This window comes from Amphibalanus amphitrite, unplaced genomic scaffold, assembly GCF_019059575.1.
Source record: "Amphibalanus amphitrite isolate SeventyFive unplaced genomic scaffold, NRLGWU_Aamphi_draft 001361F_arrow, whole genome shotgun sequence".
NCBI classification, from domain to species: domain Eukaryota; kingdom Metazoa; phylum Arthropoda; class Thecostraca; order Balanomorpha; family Balanidae; genus Amphibalanus; species Amphibalanus amphitrite.
Window position 1 is genome coordinate 109,022 of NW_024882854.1, and position 18,748 is coordinate 127,769.

The 18,748-nt window shown below is 47.2% G+C and overlaps 2 protein-coding genes and 1 long non-coding RNA gene across 5 annotated transcripts; all 3 read left to right on the forward strand.

The window, feature by feature from the left end:
- Positions 1–51: 51 nt before the first annotated feature.
- Positions 52–3,072, forward strand: LOC122372450. Its single transcript, XR_006254877.1, has 3 exons — positions 52–403; positions 1,378–1,499; positions 2,228–3,072. It is a non-coding gene; the product is annotated as an uncharacterized LOC122372450 (long non-coding RNA).
- Positions 3,073–4,643: 1,571 nt separating this feature from the next.
- On the forward strand, positions 4,644–9,435 carry LOC122372451 (torsin-1A-like). Of its 3 annotated transcripts, XM_043349620.1 has the most exons (3): positions 4,644–4,809; positions 6,224–6,289; positions 8,070–9,435. In XM_043349620.1, exon 3 carries the CDS (start codon positions 8,116–8,118, stop codon positions 9,205–9,207), a length of 1,092 nt encoding a protein of 363 aa, XP_043205555.1. In that variant the 5' UTR covers positions 4,644–4,809; positions 6,224–6,289; positions 8,070–8,115; the 3' UTR covers positions 9,208–9,435. The 3 variants fall into 3 exon arrangements, with proteins under 3 accessions (XP_043205555.1, XP_043205556.1, XP_043205554.1); XM_043349621.1 differs by lacking the exon at positions 6,224–6,289; XM_043349619.1 differs by lacking the exon at positions 4,644–4,809 and having other exon boundaries at positions 6,051–6,289.
- Positions 9,436–10,447: 1,012 nt separating this feature from the next.
- On the forward strand, positions 10,448–18,245 carry LOC122372445 (exocyst complex component 5-like). Its single transcript, XM_043349613.1, has 16 exons — positions 10,448–10,556; positions 10,986–11,053; positions 12,012–12,142; positions 12,402–12,519; positions 12,869–13,066; positions 13,279–13,343; positions 13,582–13,765; positions 13,991–14,146; positions 14,564–14,736; positions 15,107–15,326; positions 15,568–15,708; positions 15,966–16,099; positions 16,558–16,744; positions 17,039–17,195; positions 17,545–17,705; positions 18,092–18,245. Exons 2-16 carry the CDS (start codon positions 11,018–11,020, stop codon positions 18,179–18,181), a joined length of 2,151 nt encoding a protein of 716 aa, XP_043205548.1. The 5' UTR covers positions 10,448–10,556; positions 10,986–11,017; the 3' UTR covers positions 18,182–18,245.
- The last annotated feature ends 503 nt before the right edge of the window (positions 18,246–18,748 follow it).

Consider the following 18,748-nt stretch of genomic DNA (forward strand, 5'->3'; position numbering starts at 1 on the left):
ACCCTGTTGTGAAATATTTCAACCTTTGATTTAGAAAAGGAAAATCCAACTGTCGGCCAAATGTCACGTGACATTTGACCTTGACTCGGCACCAAAATTTGATGACAAATACTGCGCGGTTGATACATTTGATGGCGTCAACAAACTGCTTGCTCCAAATCTTATACAATTTTAAGCTTGTATCAAATTTGCAATCTTTTCTCTTGTATTTTGCTGTGACCTGCCTAGTATTTTATTGCAGATTGCAGAGCTCTTACTCTGATTCAGTTTTGTGTTAGCAAGCAGCATGCCAGGGTGTTTTGCATCTGGGTGCAGCCACCACAACAGCGCTGCAAGATGTAGGTACATTTAGGAGGTTTACAAGAGAGGAGAAGATGAGGGTCGCTTGGGTGAGGGCTGTCAGGTAAGATCCAGATGTGTCCTTGTTAGCTGTATTGATAAATGCAATACATTATGTAGTAATGATAAATGTAATAAATGTTATGTAATGACAAGCACAAACCAGGAGCTTTTACAGCCCAATGATCACCATAGGCAAAGATTCCATTTCTCGTCCTGGAAAAGTGCCTTCTTGAGGAATTTGCTGAGGAATGCAGCCATGTCATCGTCAGCTAATCAGCATGCTGCTAACAGCCAATGGGTTTGAATTTTACAATATATAGTTCTTCTTTTATTAAAATACAGAAAATATTGTTTATATAAAGGTTTTATTTTTGTGCTGATCATAATGAGCATAACAAATCAAATCCATTGCATAAAACTAATTACAGGAAAGAGAACATGAAATCCATTAAAAGCTTATCATGTTTATCACAAGTTACCTAATGAAGGTAATGCTTTGACCTGGTAATCCGTTGAGTGTAATGCCGCAGGCAGCTCTAAGGGATGTGTTCGGATGGGTAAGGAAAATATTTTTGGTTGAAGAGGTGTGTTATAGGCTACAGGCCAAATGCATACCTCTTTAACAAAAAAAAGAAAAGATGTAGGTACTCTTACCTAGCATATATTCCAGTTACTATGTACAAAAAAGACGTGCTACGAATGTTGCTAGCGAACCACTGTAGGTTGGGTTAGTTAAGGTTTGACCATGTTCTGAAGCATTGTAAATAATCATAATTGTTCACTCTTAGCACCTCACATTGATATAAAGCCAATTAGCTACATTTTGATTGCTAGGTGAGGATGTCAACCTTCTGATTCTGGATTCTGGAGCCAAAATAACATGATACAGTGTCAGTGATACCATCTTGTTTAGAAGCTGTGGCTGTGCTGTCTGAGTCAATATCTTACCTCTAAACACAAGGCATTTTGTATGTAAAAGTCCACGTGCAAGAACAGTATGCCAGTTGTTACATTTGTTGCATCTGTCATTTACAGACGTGCAGATGCAGTTCCCAGGAGCACTTCCCAGCTCTGTTCCTGTCATTTTGAAGAGGGCAGCTGCATCCCAACACTCTTCCAGTACAACGGGACATCGGGTACCAGATTGCTCATTTCCGGTAAGCACTAGCCACTTAACTTCATTGTTTGAGTCCAACTCATATGCCAGGTTGCTTACCATACCAGTATATACATAGTAATGATGCAAGTCTTGAGCCTACGGGCCCGGGCGGTGTTTCACGGGACGCTGCTACCACGCTGCTATCAAATTGCGCGAGCTGACGTCACACTTGTGGTAGTGTTGGAGCAATGGGCCTGTTCATGTCTCCATGGAAACCCAATTTGACACGTGTAAAAGCATCGTGCTGCTATCACCGGTGAAACAGGGCCCCGGTGTCGGGCTTAAAATCGGACCCGCCGGACTTTTGCCGGGCCTAAGCTCGAGGAGGCCGGGCATATGCCGGGCTCGGCAAGGGCTTGCCTGTGTTAAAGGGACAATGCCACCTTCCAAAAAGTTAATAAATTGGCATAAAAGTGATGTACCATAAATCAGAAAGAGCGAAATTTTTAGGTTTACATTTTGCACGAAGCCATCAAAGCGATGCAGCAGGCTAGTCATATGTATTACTTGTTGCACACTCATATCTTGGGCAAAATGTATTGATGACAAGTGGAAGAAGTGGAAAAACGGTTTTAGCCTTTATTTGTGTATTATGTGTATACCTGTCAGCGCAGTGTGGAAGTTGAAATTGTTGGTTTGGTAAATCTTCATAAAAAACATAATAGTTGTGGTTCAGTTCAAAGTTGATTCAAATTCACAAACTCAGTTTTTGTGATGTGGTTGCAGGTCGCCTGTGCTACACCAAGCTCAGAAAGGGAAAGCGGATCACACAGCCACCATCAGCGCGCTAGAACTCCAAGGAGGATCTGCGAGCGGCGCACCAGGCGCCGTCGGAGCAGCCCCTGGTAGCGACAGCCGCCGCGCCGTCGGAGCAGTCCCTGGGAGCCACGGCCAGCCGCTGTCGGAGCAGCCTCTGGGAGCCGGCCGGCCGCCGTCGGAGAGGCCTCTGGGAGCTTACCTGTAACTGACTGCGGCTGACGTGTGTGTCCGTGTGCGCGCGTGTGTGTGTGCGTTTCCACTGGCAGTGATAGTGACAGGTGAACGGTGTTCATGACCGATGGCCGGCGGTCTTTGTTGTTATTCTGATAATACGTATGAGACATTGTTTTAATATGTTTTGTTCTGAAACGTTTCCAAAAACTGAATCACTTCATTATCATTCTACTTTCAAGCATGTTTACCAGATAAAAGGATTTGCAAATCAAAGGAAGTAAAATTGTGTGAAAATTTACTCAGTTGCGCAGCTAGCCAACACACATTTGCTACTGTCAGGCCGCTATGGAACATGTTCAAAGTAGCTCAACGTATTGAATGACTCACTGCTCCCCCCCCCCCCCCCCCGCCAACGTTGGCGCGCATTGGGCGCAGGCACAAGAGTGGTATCAACGACCGCCGTCTTGAGCTGCACCAGGGTCTGCTGGCTCTTCGTCATGTATGGTGCATTGTTCAGATATCCCCGCTGCACGCTGTACGCTGTACGCCACTGTTTCGTTATAATATTTTCTGCTCGATTTGTTTGAAATATGGAAATATGTATAGACACTGGATGTGCAAAGCGTCCGTGTAGGACATCTACTTGTTTCAAACTGTCCCGGAGCATCCATGTTTCGGAAGTGCACGGCGTCGATGATGGCGAAAACGAGAGGTGCAATAATGTTGTAGCGGAACACCGGGACTGCACACAACTCACTGCAGTTGTCGACGTTTACACCGAATTATCTTGCTCAGCTCAGGTTGGCTTTGAAAACGGCAGGGTCATCGGGCGGGCTTAAAGGCGGTTAATACAGAGGACGGGATGGAGTGAAGGTTCCCGTTCAGGCGGTAAAGGGGGGGGGGGGGCGTCAAAATACCGGACTGTGACCCCTCAACGTGCGGCCGCCTCCCCCCTCCCCCAACTTTCATGACAACCATGTTAAGGACGGGCGTACAACTGTAAGCACATGTTGCATTTCGGATGTTGTGCCTGTAACAAATGCAAAGTTTTGCATTTTTTGACAATCAAAGCTCATTTCCTCCCAGCGAAGTAGATATTGAAACAATTTTTGAAGAGTTGATCTACCATTTGCCTATTCCGGCGACCGCCATAAAAGCCTCAAAAGCGTGTGAAATTCAATGGGCCTGAGCTGGGCTGGGTTCGGCGCCCATGGGCCCCGCTTGGGCTGGGCTGTGCTCTGTGGGTTGGCTGGCCCGTGACGAACACTGCACCCTCGAGCCCGGCATAAACTAAACATGGCCGGTTCATAGTATAAAAGTCCGGCTGAGCCTTCTTTCAGCTTAGCAGCAGCATTCTAGTATTTGCAGATACCGTGCATGTTTCATACAAGACACAATTATACCTATAGATTCGCCCATGACAACCCCGATTCGTTGTTTGCCCGCATCAATAGAACGGAACACCTATCAACTACTAGCTCCAGCATAAACGTATCAACATGGATGCTCGTATAGTCCTATTTACCTTCGTATCCATATTTGATCTAACTGCTCTTTCTGGCACAGTTCAACACAAAACCTTAGTTTGTTGTCTGGAATAGATCAGAACAATACCTATGGGTGTTGTTGGTCGGTAGTTAAAAAGTAATACCTAACGGTAACGGGTGACCTAATTCACCGATCACTTCCACTCATCGGTTGCAGTGACTGAAAATGGCTTTAATGTAATTCAAAACTGCATTTATACTCCGGTTTTCAACACTTGTTCGTTGTATTTATAATTAGTGGTGGCTTCTCTTCCGTCATAAGCACGAATCGAACCTAAAATGGGCCTGTACTTATTCAATTTTGCCGATAAAAATATATTTTTGGTACCGTTAGAAAGCTTACACACGACTGCATGTGGTGCTAGTTGTATCTTTGAAAAATTCGTCCTAGTTTAGTCAGGAGAGCTAATCAAAAAGTAGGTCCCATTGTATCCCTATGGGGGCCGAGAGCGAGTCGGCACCACAGTTACCGGGAGGTGCCCCCGCCACAACCGCACGTGCGGATCCCTCGAAAAACCACGAGTCCGCCGGTCACGTGACCAGGCTCATTTGCCGACACTGTATTTATATACACTGTGGGAAAATCTATTTGCTTGGCTGCTGCTAATTGTATTTATTGGATCAAGGTTGTTTATTGGTAATCAGCAACGATAAATCAAAGTTTTTTGCTTTTTCTCTCTTGATATTCTTACGTCACTTTACAAAGAAAATGACGTTTTTTTCCTTTCACATATTTTCAATTCCTTGATATGATTTTTGTTACATATCCGGCGCAGGCGTTTTTTGAGAAGCGGGCTCAGCTGAAAAAAAAAACTGTAGCACTGGTTGGTAGGTATGTATAGGTAGTTTATTTTACATTATTTTACACCTTTATTTATTTTACATGTCTGCGTTGAATAAAAGCACAACCGGGGTAAAAACAAGATGCTGGGAATATGAGCCATTACGTTGTTTCGATTGGGATGACGCCCTACAGTTGTTGTTGTTGTTCTGGGTTAGGGCGCGTAGCAGAAAACGCCCTACAGGCTACAAATGGATCAAGCCAAAGTATCAGTTGGGCAAACTAGACTTTTGGAATCAAAATATGGAGGCATCAATAATTTGATTCTGGTGGGAGGAGCCATGACCAAATATGGGCATGGAATCATTTTTTTGATTCATTTGGGTACACTTTTGAATTCAAATGTACCGTTACGGCTGAAAAAAGGCCCATGACGGTGAGATTTTTCTTTAAAAAGGTAGAAAAATGTGGTAGGTTTGCAAAAAGTGTTACCTCAAAGCTAAGAAATTGTCCCTTTCGCCTTGTGAATGGGAAAAAGACAGAGCCACTGTCCATCACGTAAAAGCTGTTTTGAGGAAATCACACTGTATGTTATTCTTGTTTCATGAATCACATACTAAACAGTCAGTATTTGTGTAAAATGGCAAAATGAAATTTATAAACCCCTAATTATCATTGTTGTAGTGCTTTTATATTATTTATAGGGTTTTTACCTGTTGCTTCAGTTTATGTTGTCTTGACATTTAAAAATTGTGAATTGTTATCAAATGTAGTGAAGGTAAAGTACAACAATGCTATAGGTATCTGTTGTGGTGCTGAGGATACCACTAAATGAGAATAATAGCAAGATAAATGCTGTATTCTTGGAAGTCATTGTTGCCTATCTGTTAACATTACCTGTGAATCAAAATAATGATTAGGCAGCTGATGGGGAATCAATATTATGATTATCTGTTTAAAGTGAATCCATTCCTTGATTGCCTTTCACTACCTATAGAATTCAAATTGTTATGAAAGGAGCAATATTATTTTGCTTAGGAGATAGTTCCAGCATTTCTGTTCAAGATCAGGCATGCTCCTTCTTTAAACACTCTCTTATTTTTATATGATTGGTGATTTAGAAATGGTCTGCATTTATGCCCAAATATGGTCATAAGGAATCAATCTTTTGATGCCTCCATATTTTGATTCCAAAGGTCTAGTTTGCCCAACTGGTATCTGAAGATCAAATTAAAATGGTTTCTGGCATCAAGAGGTCTAGTGTGCTTTGGTGGCTTCCATTCAAGTTGTTGGTGGATTCGGGCGCACAGCCCTAAGGCCCTAGCGTCCGATCCCTAGTTTCAATGCAATGTGTTCTAACTTTTGACTAATACACTGAGTGACTACAGAATAGTTTCAAGCAATTCAAGGACAAATCTTTGTCCAGCTGACTCTTTGTGACGCTTCCTCCCTGCCCCGCAGAGTCGACCCGGGCAAGAACATGTCAAACTCTGCCACGTATTGCAGACTGGGCTGAACATAGACTGAGTAAGATATGGGTATTCTTATAGCAAGCATCTCACATGCTGCCACCGGTTTGGGAAAAGTCACTAGATTCGTCACCAGAGGCAGAATTCTTTCATATTCAAAAGTTAAAGGGACTATCCCACCTTTAACATGGGGTTTGAGTTGAGATAGCCAAGTTTGTGGCGAGGTTCAGAAACCACTATCTATCTAGGTTGCAACCCCCACGGCCTCTTGGTGTTGAAGAAATTTGTTCCCTTCATTTGAAAATGGGCCTTGTACAAGGCCCTATCTTCAACATGGAGCGACCGTTGGTGTGACGTCACCTCGTTAAGTCATTCTGATTTAAATGGGTTTGTTTGTTGAAAAATCGTTTAAAACTTGGTCTGAACTTTGTTGTGGTGCCTACAGAGTAAAAAGAATCAGCTTTATGACAGAAATGTGGCCTGGGGAAGGAGGTAATTTTGGGCTGTGACATCACATATTTGAAAGTTTGTGTTTGGAATATGGGAAGCCTAAGATGTTTAATGAAAAATAAATGCCAGAACCGTGTTCCTGGTCATCCAATCTATAAAGTTGGGCACAATTTAACTGGTTTTAACAACATTTTAGAAGGTGGGATAGTCCCTTTAAGTCCTGTTTTGATGCTACTACTGTAGCTACTAAATGAGCTACCTACTGCCTATATTCAGTTACAAAATATTTTTAGGGGCACTGATTATAATTTGTTGTTCAAACTTTACCTTATATTCTAGGTAAGGTTTGAACAACAAATTATAAGCAGTGCCCAATGCCCATGAATATTGTAACTGAATATAGGCAGTAGGTTAAAGGTAGCTCATTCTTTTGTGGATTACACTATTTTGACATGGTTTTGGGTTTCACCTTCCCCTATACTCAACGCTGCTTTTAACTGGTGCTAGGTTCTTTGAAGTATGGCTATTTGTCTCAGTCTGTGGAACCTGAGTGCCAATATCTGGTGGCATTAACAAACTTTTTAGTCCTGGTTGACAGTTGACACAGATTATGGTCTGGTCAATCTGCTTGATTAGATATTTATTCATGATGCCATTTTATTTTATTCATATATTATGTAATTTTTTCTAAACAACAATTGTTCTAGGATCTAGAAAGAATCCAGAAAGCTAGGAAACATCCAGCACAGAGCTACAAGATTGGTGAGGGGGTTAAAGCACAGGTCATACCAAGACAGACTAAAAGTCTTGAAGACCATAAGGCAGGATAAAAAGAGGTGACTTGATTGAGACCTATAAGAGCATGTCAGGGTCTGAGGGAAGCTCAATGTGAACAGAGAGAAGTTTTTCAAACTGAGGACGACAAACACAAGAGGTCACCATATGAAATTACACAAGGCCCTAAGTACAAAATTACACAAGGAGCAGTCAGTCCATTAAGCCAGACAAAGGTTCTTCTCACAGAGGGTGTCTAATGACTGGAACAAGCTACCATGTGTCTGCTGACACCACTGCTTCATTTAAGGCTAATTGCTAGATAAGCACCTCCAGCTCAAAGCCAACTGTGACCTGTGACCTCCAACCTCACTGAGTACCCTTACATATTTCCTAGCCAATAATGACATGGACAACAAATAGCATACTGCTACCCAAAGTCCATTATCTATATACCTCGGGCTATACCTATACCTATCTATCCAATGAAAAATTAAAAGTGAATCCCTCCTGCTATGTTAGCGAATTTGCTTACACTTCACCAGTTACACAGCTGACATTTTTTAGGCATATCACTTTAACATTTGTCTGACATGAGGCTGGCATTGTTTCAGGGTCTGCTGAGCCACCGAACGCCGCTGGTCTGCAGAGCGCTGGACCATGCGGCGGCGCGGCTGGGCGCTGCCCGGCCTGCTGACGCTGCTGGTCGCTGCGGTCGGTCCGTCGGCCGCCATCGACCCGTGGTCGGTGGCCGGCGCGGTGGGCGCCATCGGCGGACTCAGCTACGTGTGGGAGTCGGTGCGAGACACGGCGCTGGTGCGCCAGGTGGCGCGCTCGGCGCCCGTCAGGGCCGTGGAGTGCACCATGCGCGAGTGCTGTGACGAGCCGTACATTCGGCGCTCGGTGCCGTACCTCGGGGACCGTCTGCGCGAGGTGGTGCACGGCCAACACCTGGTGGCCGAAGTGATACCGCGCGTGATCAGCAACCACCTACACGACCAACGGCCGCGCAAACCGCTGGTTATCAGCATGCACGGCACCACGGGTGTCGGTAAAAACCACGTGAGTCGCGTGGTGGCCGAGAGCCTGTACCAGCGCGGCATGCAGAGTCGGTTCGTGCACCTGTACGTGGGCAGCCTGGACTTTCCGTACTCGGACGAGGAGAGCATCCAGCGGTACTCTGACACCCTGCGCCGCGCCGTGCTCGGAAATCTGACGCGGTGCGAGCGCAGCCTCTTTATATTTGACGAGGTGGACAAGATGCCGCCGGGCGTGCTATCGGGCATCCGTTCCCTGATGGACTTCCACGGCAGTCTGCACGGCGTCGACGTGGCCGGCGCCATCTTCATACTGCTCAGCAACACGGGCGGCCTCGCCATCAACGCGTTCATGCTGCAGCAGTGGCGTGACGGCGTGGCCCGCGATCAGGTGACCATCGCCGCCTTCCAGCCGGTGATGGAGAAGAGGGCGTTCAGCGAGACCGGCGGCCTGTACAAGTCGGACATCGTCTCGGCAGCTCTGGTGGACCTGTACCTGCCGTTCCTGCCGCTGGAGAGGCAGCACGTGCGGCTGTGTGTGCTGGACGAGCTGCGACGGCGCGGCGTGTCCACCGGCCAGGAGGAGGCCGTCCAGCACGTGCTGCGACAGGTGCGCTTCGACACCTCCGAGCAGGTGTTCGCCCGTGTCGGCTGCAAGGACGTAGCCAATAAGGTGAACATGGTGCTGGACCATTCGATGTTTGAAGAGACGTGAGCTTGGCCGTACTGGCTGAGAGAACTCCTGTGATTCACTGCCTTTGGCATTGCTTGTGTGCACCGGGTGCAGTTTTTTTCTATGAATGTCATACATATTGAAGCTAAGCCTCTTGGTCTGGATATTGGCAGCAGAATAGTCATAAGTCTGTCATTGTCACGATCATGAAATAATGTGATGCGTTGTGATTAATCGTCTTTTGATGATACATTTTAGCGTGTTATTGGCTACACTGTGTTTAACATTCCAGATAGTTTGACGCAGCCTGACAAAGGTTGCGTGTTTTGGCATTGCTACATCGCACCTGTTACTCATCTCTCGTGCTAGTGGTGAACATGACTTTGTGCTGTGCCCGTCTTAGAAATGAAATTAGATGTGAATTGTATATGTACATTGGCGGAGCCGATAGGACGTTTGAGCCGCTGTGGGAGGCCTTGGCCTACTCCATCTAAAGAAATCGATTTTCTCATCGGGCTTCGCGATCGCTTCTGTACGTATTGCAGTGCAGTATGATAAAGGCCACCTGTCATGGATTAGCAAACTTTCTGAAGTTTTTGTACACTTCAGGTAGATTACAAAACCGGAAAACGTCGGATGCCAGTTTTGAGCTTTGGACGCTGTTTTGGTCGCGTTGAAACAGGGAGGGAGCGGGGGGCCATGGCCCCTCACTTTTCAGCCACTTTTCAAGCAAAATATTTATTTTTGATTTAAATATGTACAAAACTAAGCAGGGAATACTTCATCCATGGTGAGATAGCACAAAACTGCAAAGAATTGCTTTACAGGGGGTATTGGGGCTCCCACAAAGTAGCATTGAAGTTTCGCTGCCCGCCCTCCCCCCTCCCATCCGTGAGGTTCCTACGCCCATTTATTGGTGGGGAAAAACAAGGAAAACCGCATACGACATCAACGTTTAGGGTCATTTAGGGCATTACACCATATGGCGAATTCCACCGATAAAAAAAGTTTTTTTGTAGGTTGATAGGGAGGTCTTGGGATATGGTAGCTCTATATGGTAGTACTTGCGGCGCAGATGTTACAAAAAGCCCTGTTTCAGTGTTCTTACGCTACTAATTTTGGCGTTTGGTTTCCATAGAAACGTAGATACAATTGCCAATATCTCCTCAGGTTTCTATGGAAACCGAACGTCAACATCGGTAGCATCACATGCTGAAACAGGGTCAAAGAATGAGTAACGCCCAGGCCGGCGATAAGTGTTGACTTTTTATCTATTATCGTATACGTGAAGGAAGAAGGGAAAGATTGAGATTGAGCGAAATCGTTGTTTTAGGTTTGACTAATTTTTTGTTGATTCGGCGTCAATTATATAACGGTTTCCGATTGAACTGGTGAGTTTTCTGTTCCGAAGTTACGGCATGAGAGCTTAGGGTAATCCCTCAGTCGGTCAGAATTTAATTTCTGAAAAGGTGTAGTGTCAAGCAATTGAAAAATACACATAGTATGATATGATGAACTTGACTTGACAATTCTGGATGAATTTGGACATGTTATGAAGCTTGATGTCAATGTCAATGTTGCAATAGTCTATCAAAACATTAGGAAATTGAAATAATCTTAAAGGTACCTAGCTACTAATGTTGTTAATCTCATTGATTATCAGGCCTTTTTTTAATAAGACACCAATTGCCTCAATTTTCATTTTATTGTTTTTTCCCTGGGCTGGCAACCAAATTATCTTAAATGTTTTTTCGCAACATTCTTGCTTACTTAAATGTGTCATTTTTTATTAGTGTCTCACCTTACTTTCCATTTTTCAGAGTGAGTTATTTGGTCATTAATAACACCAAAAATGATGATGTATAAGCTACTGGATGAGGTGGAGCAGGTGAGGATATTTGATATTCCAGTTTCGCTTTCTTCTGTATGCAGACTTTCCTTTTGACTGACAAGAATGTATTGTACTCTTAAACGCAGTTCACACTTGCCCGTAAGGTCTGCCGGTGACGGGCCCGACACCGTCAAAACGGCCGAAACCGACGGAGCGACGGCCGTCAGGTCGACGGGCATGTGTGAACCGGCAGCGTTTGACGGCCGGCAACAGCTGACTGCGCCGGCGCCGGACCTGACGGCCGTCGCTTTGGAAAGTTCAGCAATGTTCAACTTTTGACGGTGACGGGCCCGTCGGTTTGACTGTCTGCGTGTTTGAGGAAGAGGAAAAGGAACGTTATCATGCAGCATGATGCTTAAATGCATTTTTAAGATAATTTATATCATTTTCTATCCATTTGTTGAGATGCAAGTGTTTATTACGGCACGATATCTTGAGATTCGCTCCCTGATTTAAGTCAGCGAACCGATGTGTCTTTCATTAAAATAAAATTGCAGTATTATTTGACATAAAAATGTAAAAGCGTGGTATTTTATTTCTGTAATTCAAATAATATTTTTAACTTCTCGGCCTCTATCCTCCCCCATCCCCTTCCCCCATCTGTGTCCATCTCGAAAATGGTGCGCCATTTCTGTCACAACATATGGCAGCCAATGGGAGCTACCAAATCTCAACTTTCGTTTGACAGGCTGCAGGCCGTCAGGTCGACGGTGACGGGCCCGACACCGACAGACTGACGGTCATGTGTGAACTGCGTTTTACTGACTTTAAAAACTTTCACTCTTGATAGAGATAAATAGTAATAGTGGCAGGTATAAAAACATGTTTATCTTGTCAGAATATCTTTTGATATGCTTTTGAAATTTCTAAGACAGCACTCCAATGTCATGTCTGCATGGTTTGCATGCTGTATCAGTATTACATGACATTGGCAATGGCTGTTTTCTGTTTACAGGAATCATTTAGTGCAGAAGATTTTGTAGAAAGGTTAGCTTGGAAGGCAAGTAATGGCTCATTGTCAGTGAAATCTGACAATGAAGATTTCAACCCACAAATTATCCATGATGCATTTACATCTGCCATCAGGTAAGATACTCATTTGATGGGTTTTCCCCTGCATGTTCCACACATGTCATAACTATGTATTACTCACAGCATCGTTTTTAGTAAGTTTAGGTAGTGTTAGTTTGTAGTGAGTTGTCACAGTCCACTTCCCACTTCCCAGGCGACTGGCTCATTCCAATTCTGTTTTAACAGTGGTATTTGCTAGTGGTATTTGCTTCTTGCAAATATGAATGGTGTTTTATAAATGGTGTTTTGCAATCCACTTGTGTTTCTGTTGCAGACAGTTGACAGACATACAAAGAAAACAACAAAGGGAGTGTGATGAGCTGGAGGCCAAGCTCACAGAAGAGGAGTCTAAATATTCTCAGAGAGTCTACAGACTTATGGACAGAAATAAGGTCAGTAGGTATCAAAACCCTAGTTTTGTTTAGTGTCAATGTTTGCAGCTCACCTTACCTTATGCATGGTAAGGAGCCACTCATTCACATGCCAGGAGCTGAATGGCCAGTGGAGGTCGTCTGACCTCTTTTGGACAGAACGTCCTCCTCCTCCGACTGGTGTCCGACTCCGACCCGCGATCGTCAAGCGGGGGATAGGTAATCGTTTGGCCATCAGCTCACCTCGTTCACTGACCTGGATAACGCGTGTTTCCCGGTAACGTAACACGCCCGCTACGGCATCAAAACTGTTGTGTTGTGTTGATCAAATACGACAGAAAGGTAACACATCTTGAGTCCTCGAATCCAGGAGGACTTCAGCATTCTGCACCAGCTGGACGAAAAGATTAGCTTCGTTGCCACCAAGGTGGTGCACCTGGGCGACCAGCTGGAGAGCGTCAACACACCCCGCTCGCGCGACGAGCGCGCCCTCCGACTGATGCAGCACCTCAACCGCTTCATCGACGCCGAGGCGCCCTCTGACGAGCTGTTCGACGATAAGGACCGGGTGGGTGGCGCCGCCGAGCGATGTAAATCTGATATTTTGCTTCACATTCTTTTTTACCGTGTTTTTTTTCTTAATACGCATACAATATGTTCCTGGCTCATATCGTAAAACCGAGGTGTTATTTGATCTTTTTGATTGGTATTGTTATTGATGATGATTAGATCTATTTTTATATTTAAACAGCACTAATTTGAAGCCTGTGACGTTCCCAGATTTTTGAAGCGGCAGATGTCATACAGAAGTTGTACCTGATATCCCAAGAGCTACCATCGGCAAAGTAAGTGAACATGGAACAGTGATCATTAGCTTTTGATAGTACCTCATGTGATTTGAAAACCAGCGCCTGCAAGTCTTTTTATACATTTATTTCTTTTAAGCTCATCTCTCACCCACGTACTCACTCACTCATTCTTTCTGCTGACTCGAAGGAAAACTTCACCCTTCCTGCAAAAGTCCAGCTCATACCCCCTATAATAAGAAGCCCTTAGCTGATGGAATGTTTTCGTTGTCGGTAGGTTCGAGGGCGCCCGCGCCCGGATCAGTCAGAAGTATGACGCCGTGGAGCGGCGGCTGATAGAGCGGTTCGTCTCGGCCCAGAAGCGGGACGACCGTGACGCCATGAAGGAGGTGGCGGCCGTGGTGGCCCAGTTCAAGGGCTTCTCGCAGTGCGTGGACGCCTTTATCGAACAGAGTCAGATGGTAAGTGCTTATCGGGATCGTCTGCGGACGCTGTCAGCATGTTGACAACTCCTCCGACATTATAACGGATCATTACCGTCTGTTTTCGCTAACCAACCCGACACGATAAGGCAGCAGAATGCAAACCGAAACTGATTGCTCTTAGTCAACATGCATTGCACTAAAGGCTGCTGGTGTATTCAGCAACTGTTTGCATGTTTCTGACCATCGGCTCTGCTGTTTCAGGGCATGTTTGTCAGCCGGGACATTTTCCGAGAGATCGTTCCCGTGTGTGAGAGGAACGAGGCGCTTATCCACTATGTGTTCCACAACCCGGCCCAGGTGATGGGCCGCTTTGTGTTGACCATCTTCCAGGGCCGGCTACAGGAGCACCTCCACCAGGTGGGTGCTCGGTGCAGCAGCCGGGCTGCCCACAGCCCGCTACAGGAGCGAGAGTGGCTGTGCTGGCATAATTATGTAATACAATGTGCATATTTATCTATGCTTACTGCTTTGTAAGGCTACTCGTTTGTTGTCGACGTTCTCACGTATTGTTAATTTCGGTGAGTGCTTTCAATTGAGCATTTGTTTGGGGTCTTTAATTGTGTTTATTATTACGATTTAGGTATCATGTCGTGGTTGCCACTTTTGCTGCACTAAATGTATAGTAGAATCGCCAACGCGGTACACTAGACTCCGATTATTTCATCGATCCTTCTGTCGCGCGCGATTCATTAGCCACTGTTTGATCAGGTTTCCACTGGAGTGACATTCGAGGTGTATCTATAACGAATCGCGCCGTGACCGTCCCGCCACCAGACGCTGGCAGACCAGTCGAGCGGCGCGCGCTACCTGGACCAGCTGTGTGAGCTCTACTCGCGCACCCAGCACCTCACCAAACAGCTGGCCAAGTTCAACATGGGCCACGACAGCTCGTTCCTCAGCAAACTCGCCAAAAAGCTATTTCAGGAGTACATCAACACATACATCAGGTAGGAGCGAACGCACCAACTCCGCACACCGATGGGCACCCCGCACACTATTCATCACTGAATAGGCATATACGCTAGTTATACCCAAATTAATCGTGAATATAAAAAACTTGCGTTTAAATTACAAATTGATTTTTTCCGTAAAAAGTCTAGATAATTTAATCGCTCGCCTTCGGAATTTGCCCGTTTTTTCTTGTTCAAAAATAATCGCGAAAACAAAACGAAATTCAGCGTTTTGGTGACTGATACACCAGCTGCTAGAGTCGGTGTGTCAGCACAAGCCGACTGCCTGGTGTCTCTGCCTGACCGTCCGGCCGTCCCGGCGTCTCTGTGTGACCGTCCGGCCGACCCGGCCACTCGGTGCCGGCAGCAAGGAGCTGACGCAGCTGCGCCAGGCGTGCTCGGACACACTGGACGAGTACTACGCGTCCCAGTCACACCAGAAGCGCGTGCTGTACGGCGGCCTGGGCGAGCTGCGCCGGGAGGCGGCCGTCGTGCTCGGCACCAAGACCAGTATCAACATCGCGGCCGTGGAGAACCACGGCGGACGAACGTTCCTATCGGAGGAGACGGCCATCAACCTGCTACAGGTGAGAGGACAGTCAGTCACCAACCTGTAACAGGAGGACCCGAGACGTCATCAGCCTGCTACAGGATTTGATGCACGCTCGTTACCGCTTCGGGCGCCTGCGTCTGGGCAAGGCACTGGTCAGCTGCCATGCAATGATTGTAAATCCGTGAACTCCAGGTGAGAGAACTCCTTTTCGTTCTATGACGAATTTTGAGTCGTTCCCAGCCTCATTCCATGTGTCGGTTTACATGTGTCCTCAGGAAGCAAAGAAGGCGCTGAAGCGTTGTCAGGTGCTGTCGCGGCCGCAGGAGCTGGCGCAGAACGCGCTGCAGCTGTTCGACATCCTCACCAACAGTCTGCTGGTGGAGCACATCGACTACGGCATCGAGCTGGCCCTGCAGGTCGGTAACTGAGACATTTGGCACCGTGGGGGCACTCTAAGCGACTCCACGTCACTGGGTATAACTTTCACTTAGCCTTAACGTGGATCAAAGTTAAGCCAAAGTTAATTTTTGTTTCTACTCATTTCCTGTCATTCTTAAACGCCCTGGCTTTGACGTTGTTGACCAAATTGACTGCAATTTTGTTTTTCGGCATTGTCGTCCCCACCTCGCCCGGGTCTTTGATCAATGTACCCCGTGTGGTGTCCGTTTCCCAGGCGGTGCCCGTGAACGAGCCGCGGGCCGAGCCGCAGCTATACTTTTACGACGTGGTGCGGCAGACCAACGGAATGGTGCACCTGCTGGAGAAACAATACGCCGACTCGCTGCTGCCGCTGGTGGCCGGATCCAGGTGAGCTGAGAGAATGAGAGAGTAAGAGTCAGAGATAGTTACAACTTGGAGGCAGAGTGAGAGAGTTAGAGGTGAGTGGGAGAGGGGAATTACGGTTTGCCACTGTGTGAGCCAAGTGGAGTTCGGCCCAATGGAATTACGAACAATGCAGTCCGTATTAAAGATCGACGTTTCAGCTTAATTGTATTTGAGATTGATCGTAGTATAAATTACGGAAATGAACAGAAACCCAATAAAATAAACGGAAAATGATCACAATTAGCATGCTTCTCAAATGCTCTTGGTCACACTTCAAGCTTCGGGCGTTCTATGCTTGCATTTTCATCGTTTTTTTTTTTTCTTCTCCGCTTTGAACCGCTATGTCTCACAGACTGGTACTTCGAACTGAGTGTGTATCCGTCGGCCGCAGCTCGTCCGTACCTTTCCCACTGAGCGCCACACGTATCTCCCTTCCTCAGCTGCCAGCCGGAGGCGGCGCAGAAGCGGCGCTCTCTGCTGGCCGGTCTGCAGTCGAAGCTGGATGTGGGCCTGGACAGGACACTGTCAGCCGCCTGTGCCTGGGTGCGCGTCCTGCTGCAGACCGAGCAGAAAAAGTCCGACTTCCGACCCGACACCGAGGAGGTGGTCCTGGCATCGGCCACACAGGTATGAACGCTGTGAACATCAGATTTATCGGTATCTCAACTGTGACACAGGTATCTCGATTGCTAGCCGTCACTCGGCTCTTATTGTAGGTTGGTAATTTTCGATCCGAGTTTTTTGTTCGTCATATTCACGGACTTTCGCGCACCCATTTCCGTTCTGGCAGCATATTTCCGGGATATGCTATGCAAAGCATGCTATAATAAAAGGTTGAAAGACTGTAAATCAGGTGCTGTCCGTATTTGCACTTAAGACTTGTTACCAGGACTGACCCCACTCGCTCCTCCGTGCGGCCAGGCGTGTCGGAAGGTGGTGCGTTTCGTGAACGGCCAGGCGGCGCGCGTGCAGGACTCGTGCGACGGCAAGAACGTGGACGCGGTGCTGACGGAGCTGGGCGAGCGACTGCACCGGGTGGTGCTCGAGCACCTGCTGCAGTTCCAGTACAACACCACAGGTACGCCACAGAGCTGTGTCTTGCTACCAGCTCGTTCGCTGTCGACTCTTACAGGAACCGGACTGTAACAACGGCAGAAACATCGGAGACCAGCCGACTGCGTAAACCTGCTCCTCTTCTTGTCTAATGAGTCTATCGAATAAATGGGATCGTTCTAGCTTCACGAATGGTTCTATCAATTCCTTCGGGCTCTTGGAGGCCATCTAACTCTATCATTCTATTTACAAGTTCTTTTTGTATCTAAAGAAGCATTCATAATTCATATTTATTCTCTTTTTTTTCGACGATGCATATAATGTCTGCAAACAAGGGTATGGTGTTGACCGGTATGTTGTTCTCTGTCCCCCAGGCGCGATGGCGGTGATCTGTGACGTCAATGAGTACCGCAAGTGCGTGGACGCCTGGAAGATTGCGCACGTGACGGCACTGTTCGAGACGCTGCACTCGCTCTGCAACCTGCTGCTGGTGCTACCCGACAACCTGCGGCAGGTCTGCAGCCAGGGACAGCTGGTGAGTGGCAGGTCTGCAGCCAGGGGCAGCTGGTGAGCGGCAGGACAGTGTCCGCAGCCCAAGACAGCTGGTAAGTGGCAGGTCTGCAGCCAGGGACAGCTGGTGAGTGGCAGGTCTGCAGCCAGGGACAGCTGGTGAGTGACAGGTCCACTGTTAGGGACAGCTGGTAAGTCACCAATAGTACTTGCATACGGGGATAGCTGGTAAATGGCGGACAGTATGCTGCCAGGGACATTTGCTGGTGACTTTTACATTTTAGTTGTTGAATCTCTACCGAACACCACTCGTACTATTTAGTGTGAAGTTGCGCCACACTAGTTCCTCTCGAAGAACATCAAGTGTCCCGATGATGCACACAAATCTCACGCCCGGTGGTTGTTTTTCAGGCCGGCCTGGACCGTGCTGTCCTGATGAGTTTCATCCAGCTGCGTACCGACTTCAAGACCTCCAAGCTGGGTCTGCAGCTGCGATGGTAGGGTGTCGGACCCGGTCGCTGCCAGAGGTGTGTGTGTGTGTGTGCGACCGACATAGACTCGCCAGCCCCCCGGGGACGGTGCTCAGACGGCGGCGGCCGGCGCGAGAGTGTTACCTGTTAGCAGGGCTGCGGAGTCGGAGTCGGAGTCGGAGTCGGAGTCGGTCGGAGTCGACAGTTGTGACCGGAGTCGGAGTCGAAGTCGGAGTCGATTTTAGAAACCCGAGCCGGAGTCGGAGTCGGAGTCACCAAAAATCTGTCGACTCCGCAGCCCTGCTAGGTCTGCGGAGTCGGAGTCGGGAGTTGGAGTCGGTCGGAGTCGACAATTCTGCCCGGAGTCGGAGTCGGAGCTGGTTTTTGAAAGCCGGAGTCGGAGTCGGAGTCGCCGAAAATCCATCTACTCCGCAGCCCTGCCTGTTAGAGCGGGAACGGGGATGTCGGCGATTTGACACGTACTGTGATTGGACGTAACTGCTTTAGCGTCTTTGAGAATGTCGTTTCTGCAGACTTGTTATTTTGTTTTCGAAGTGAATGTGTTATGTGCACGACATGGGAGAGGCTATGCGAGATA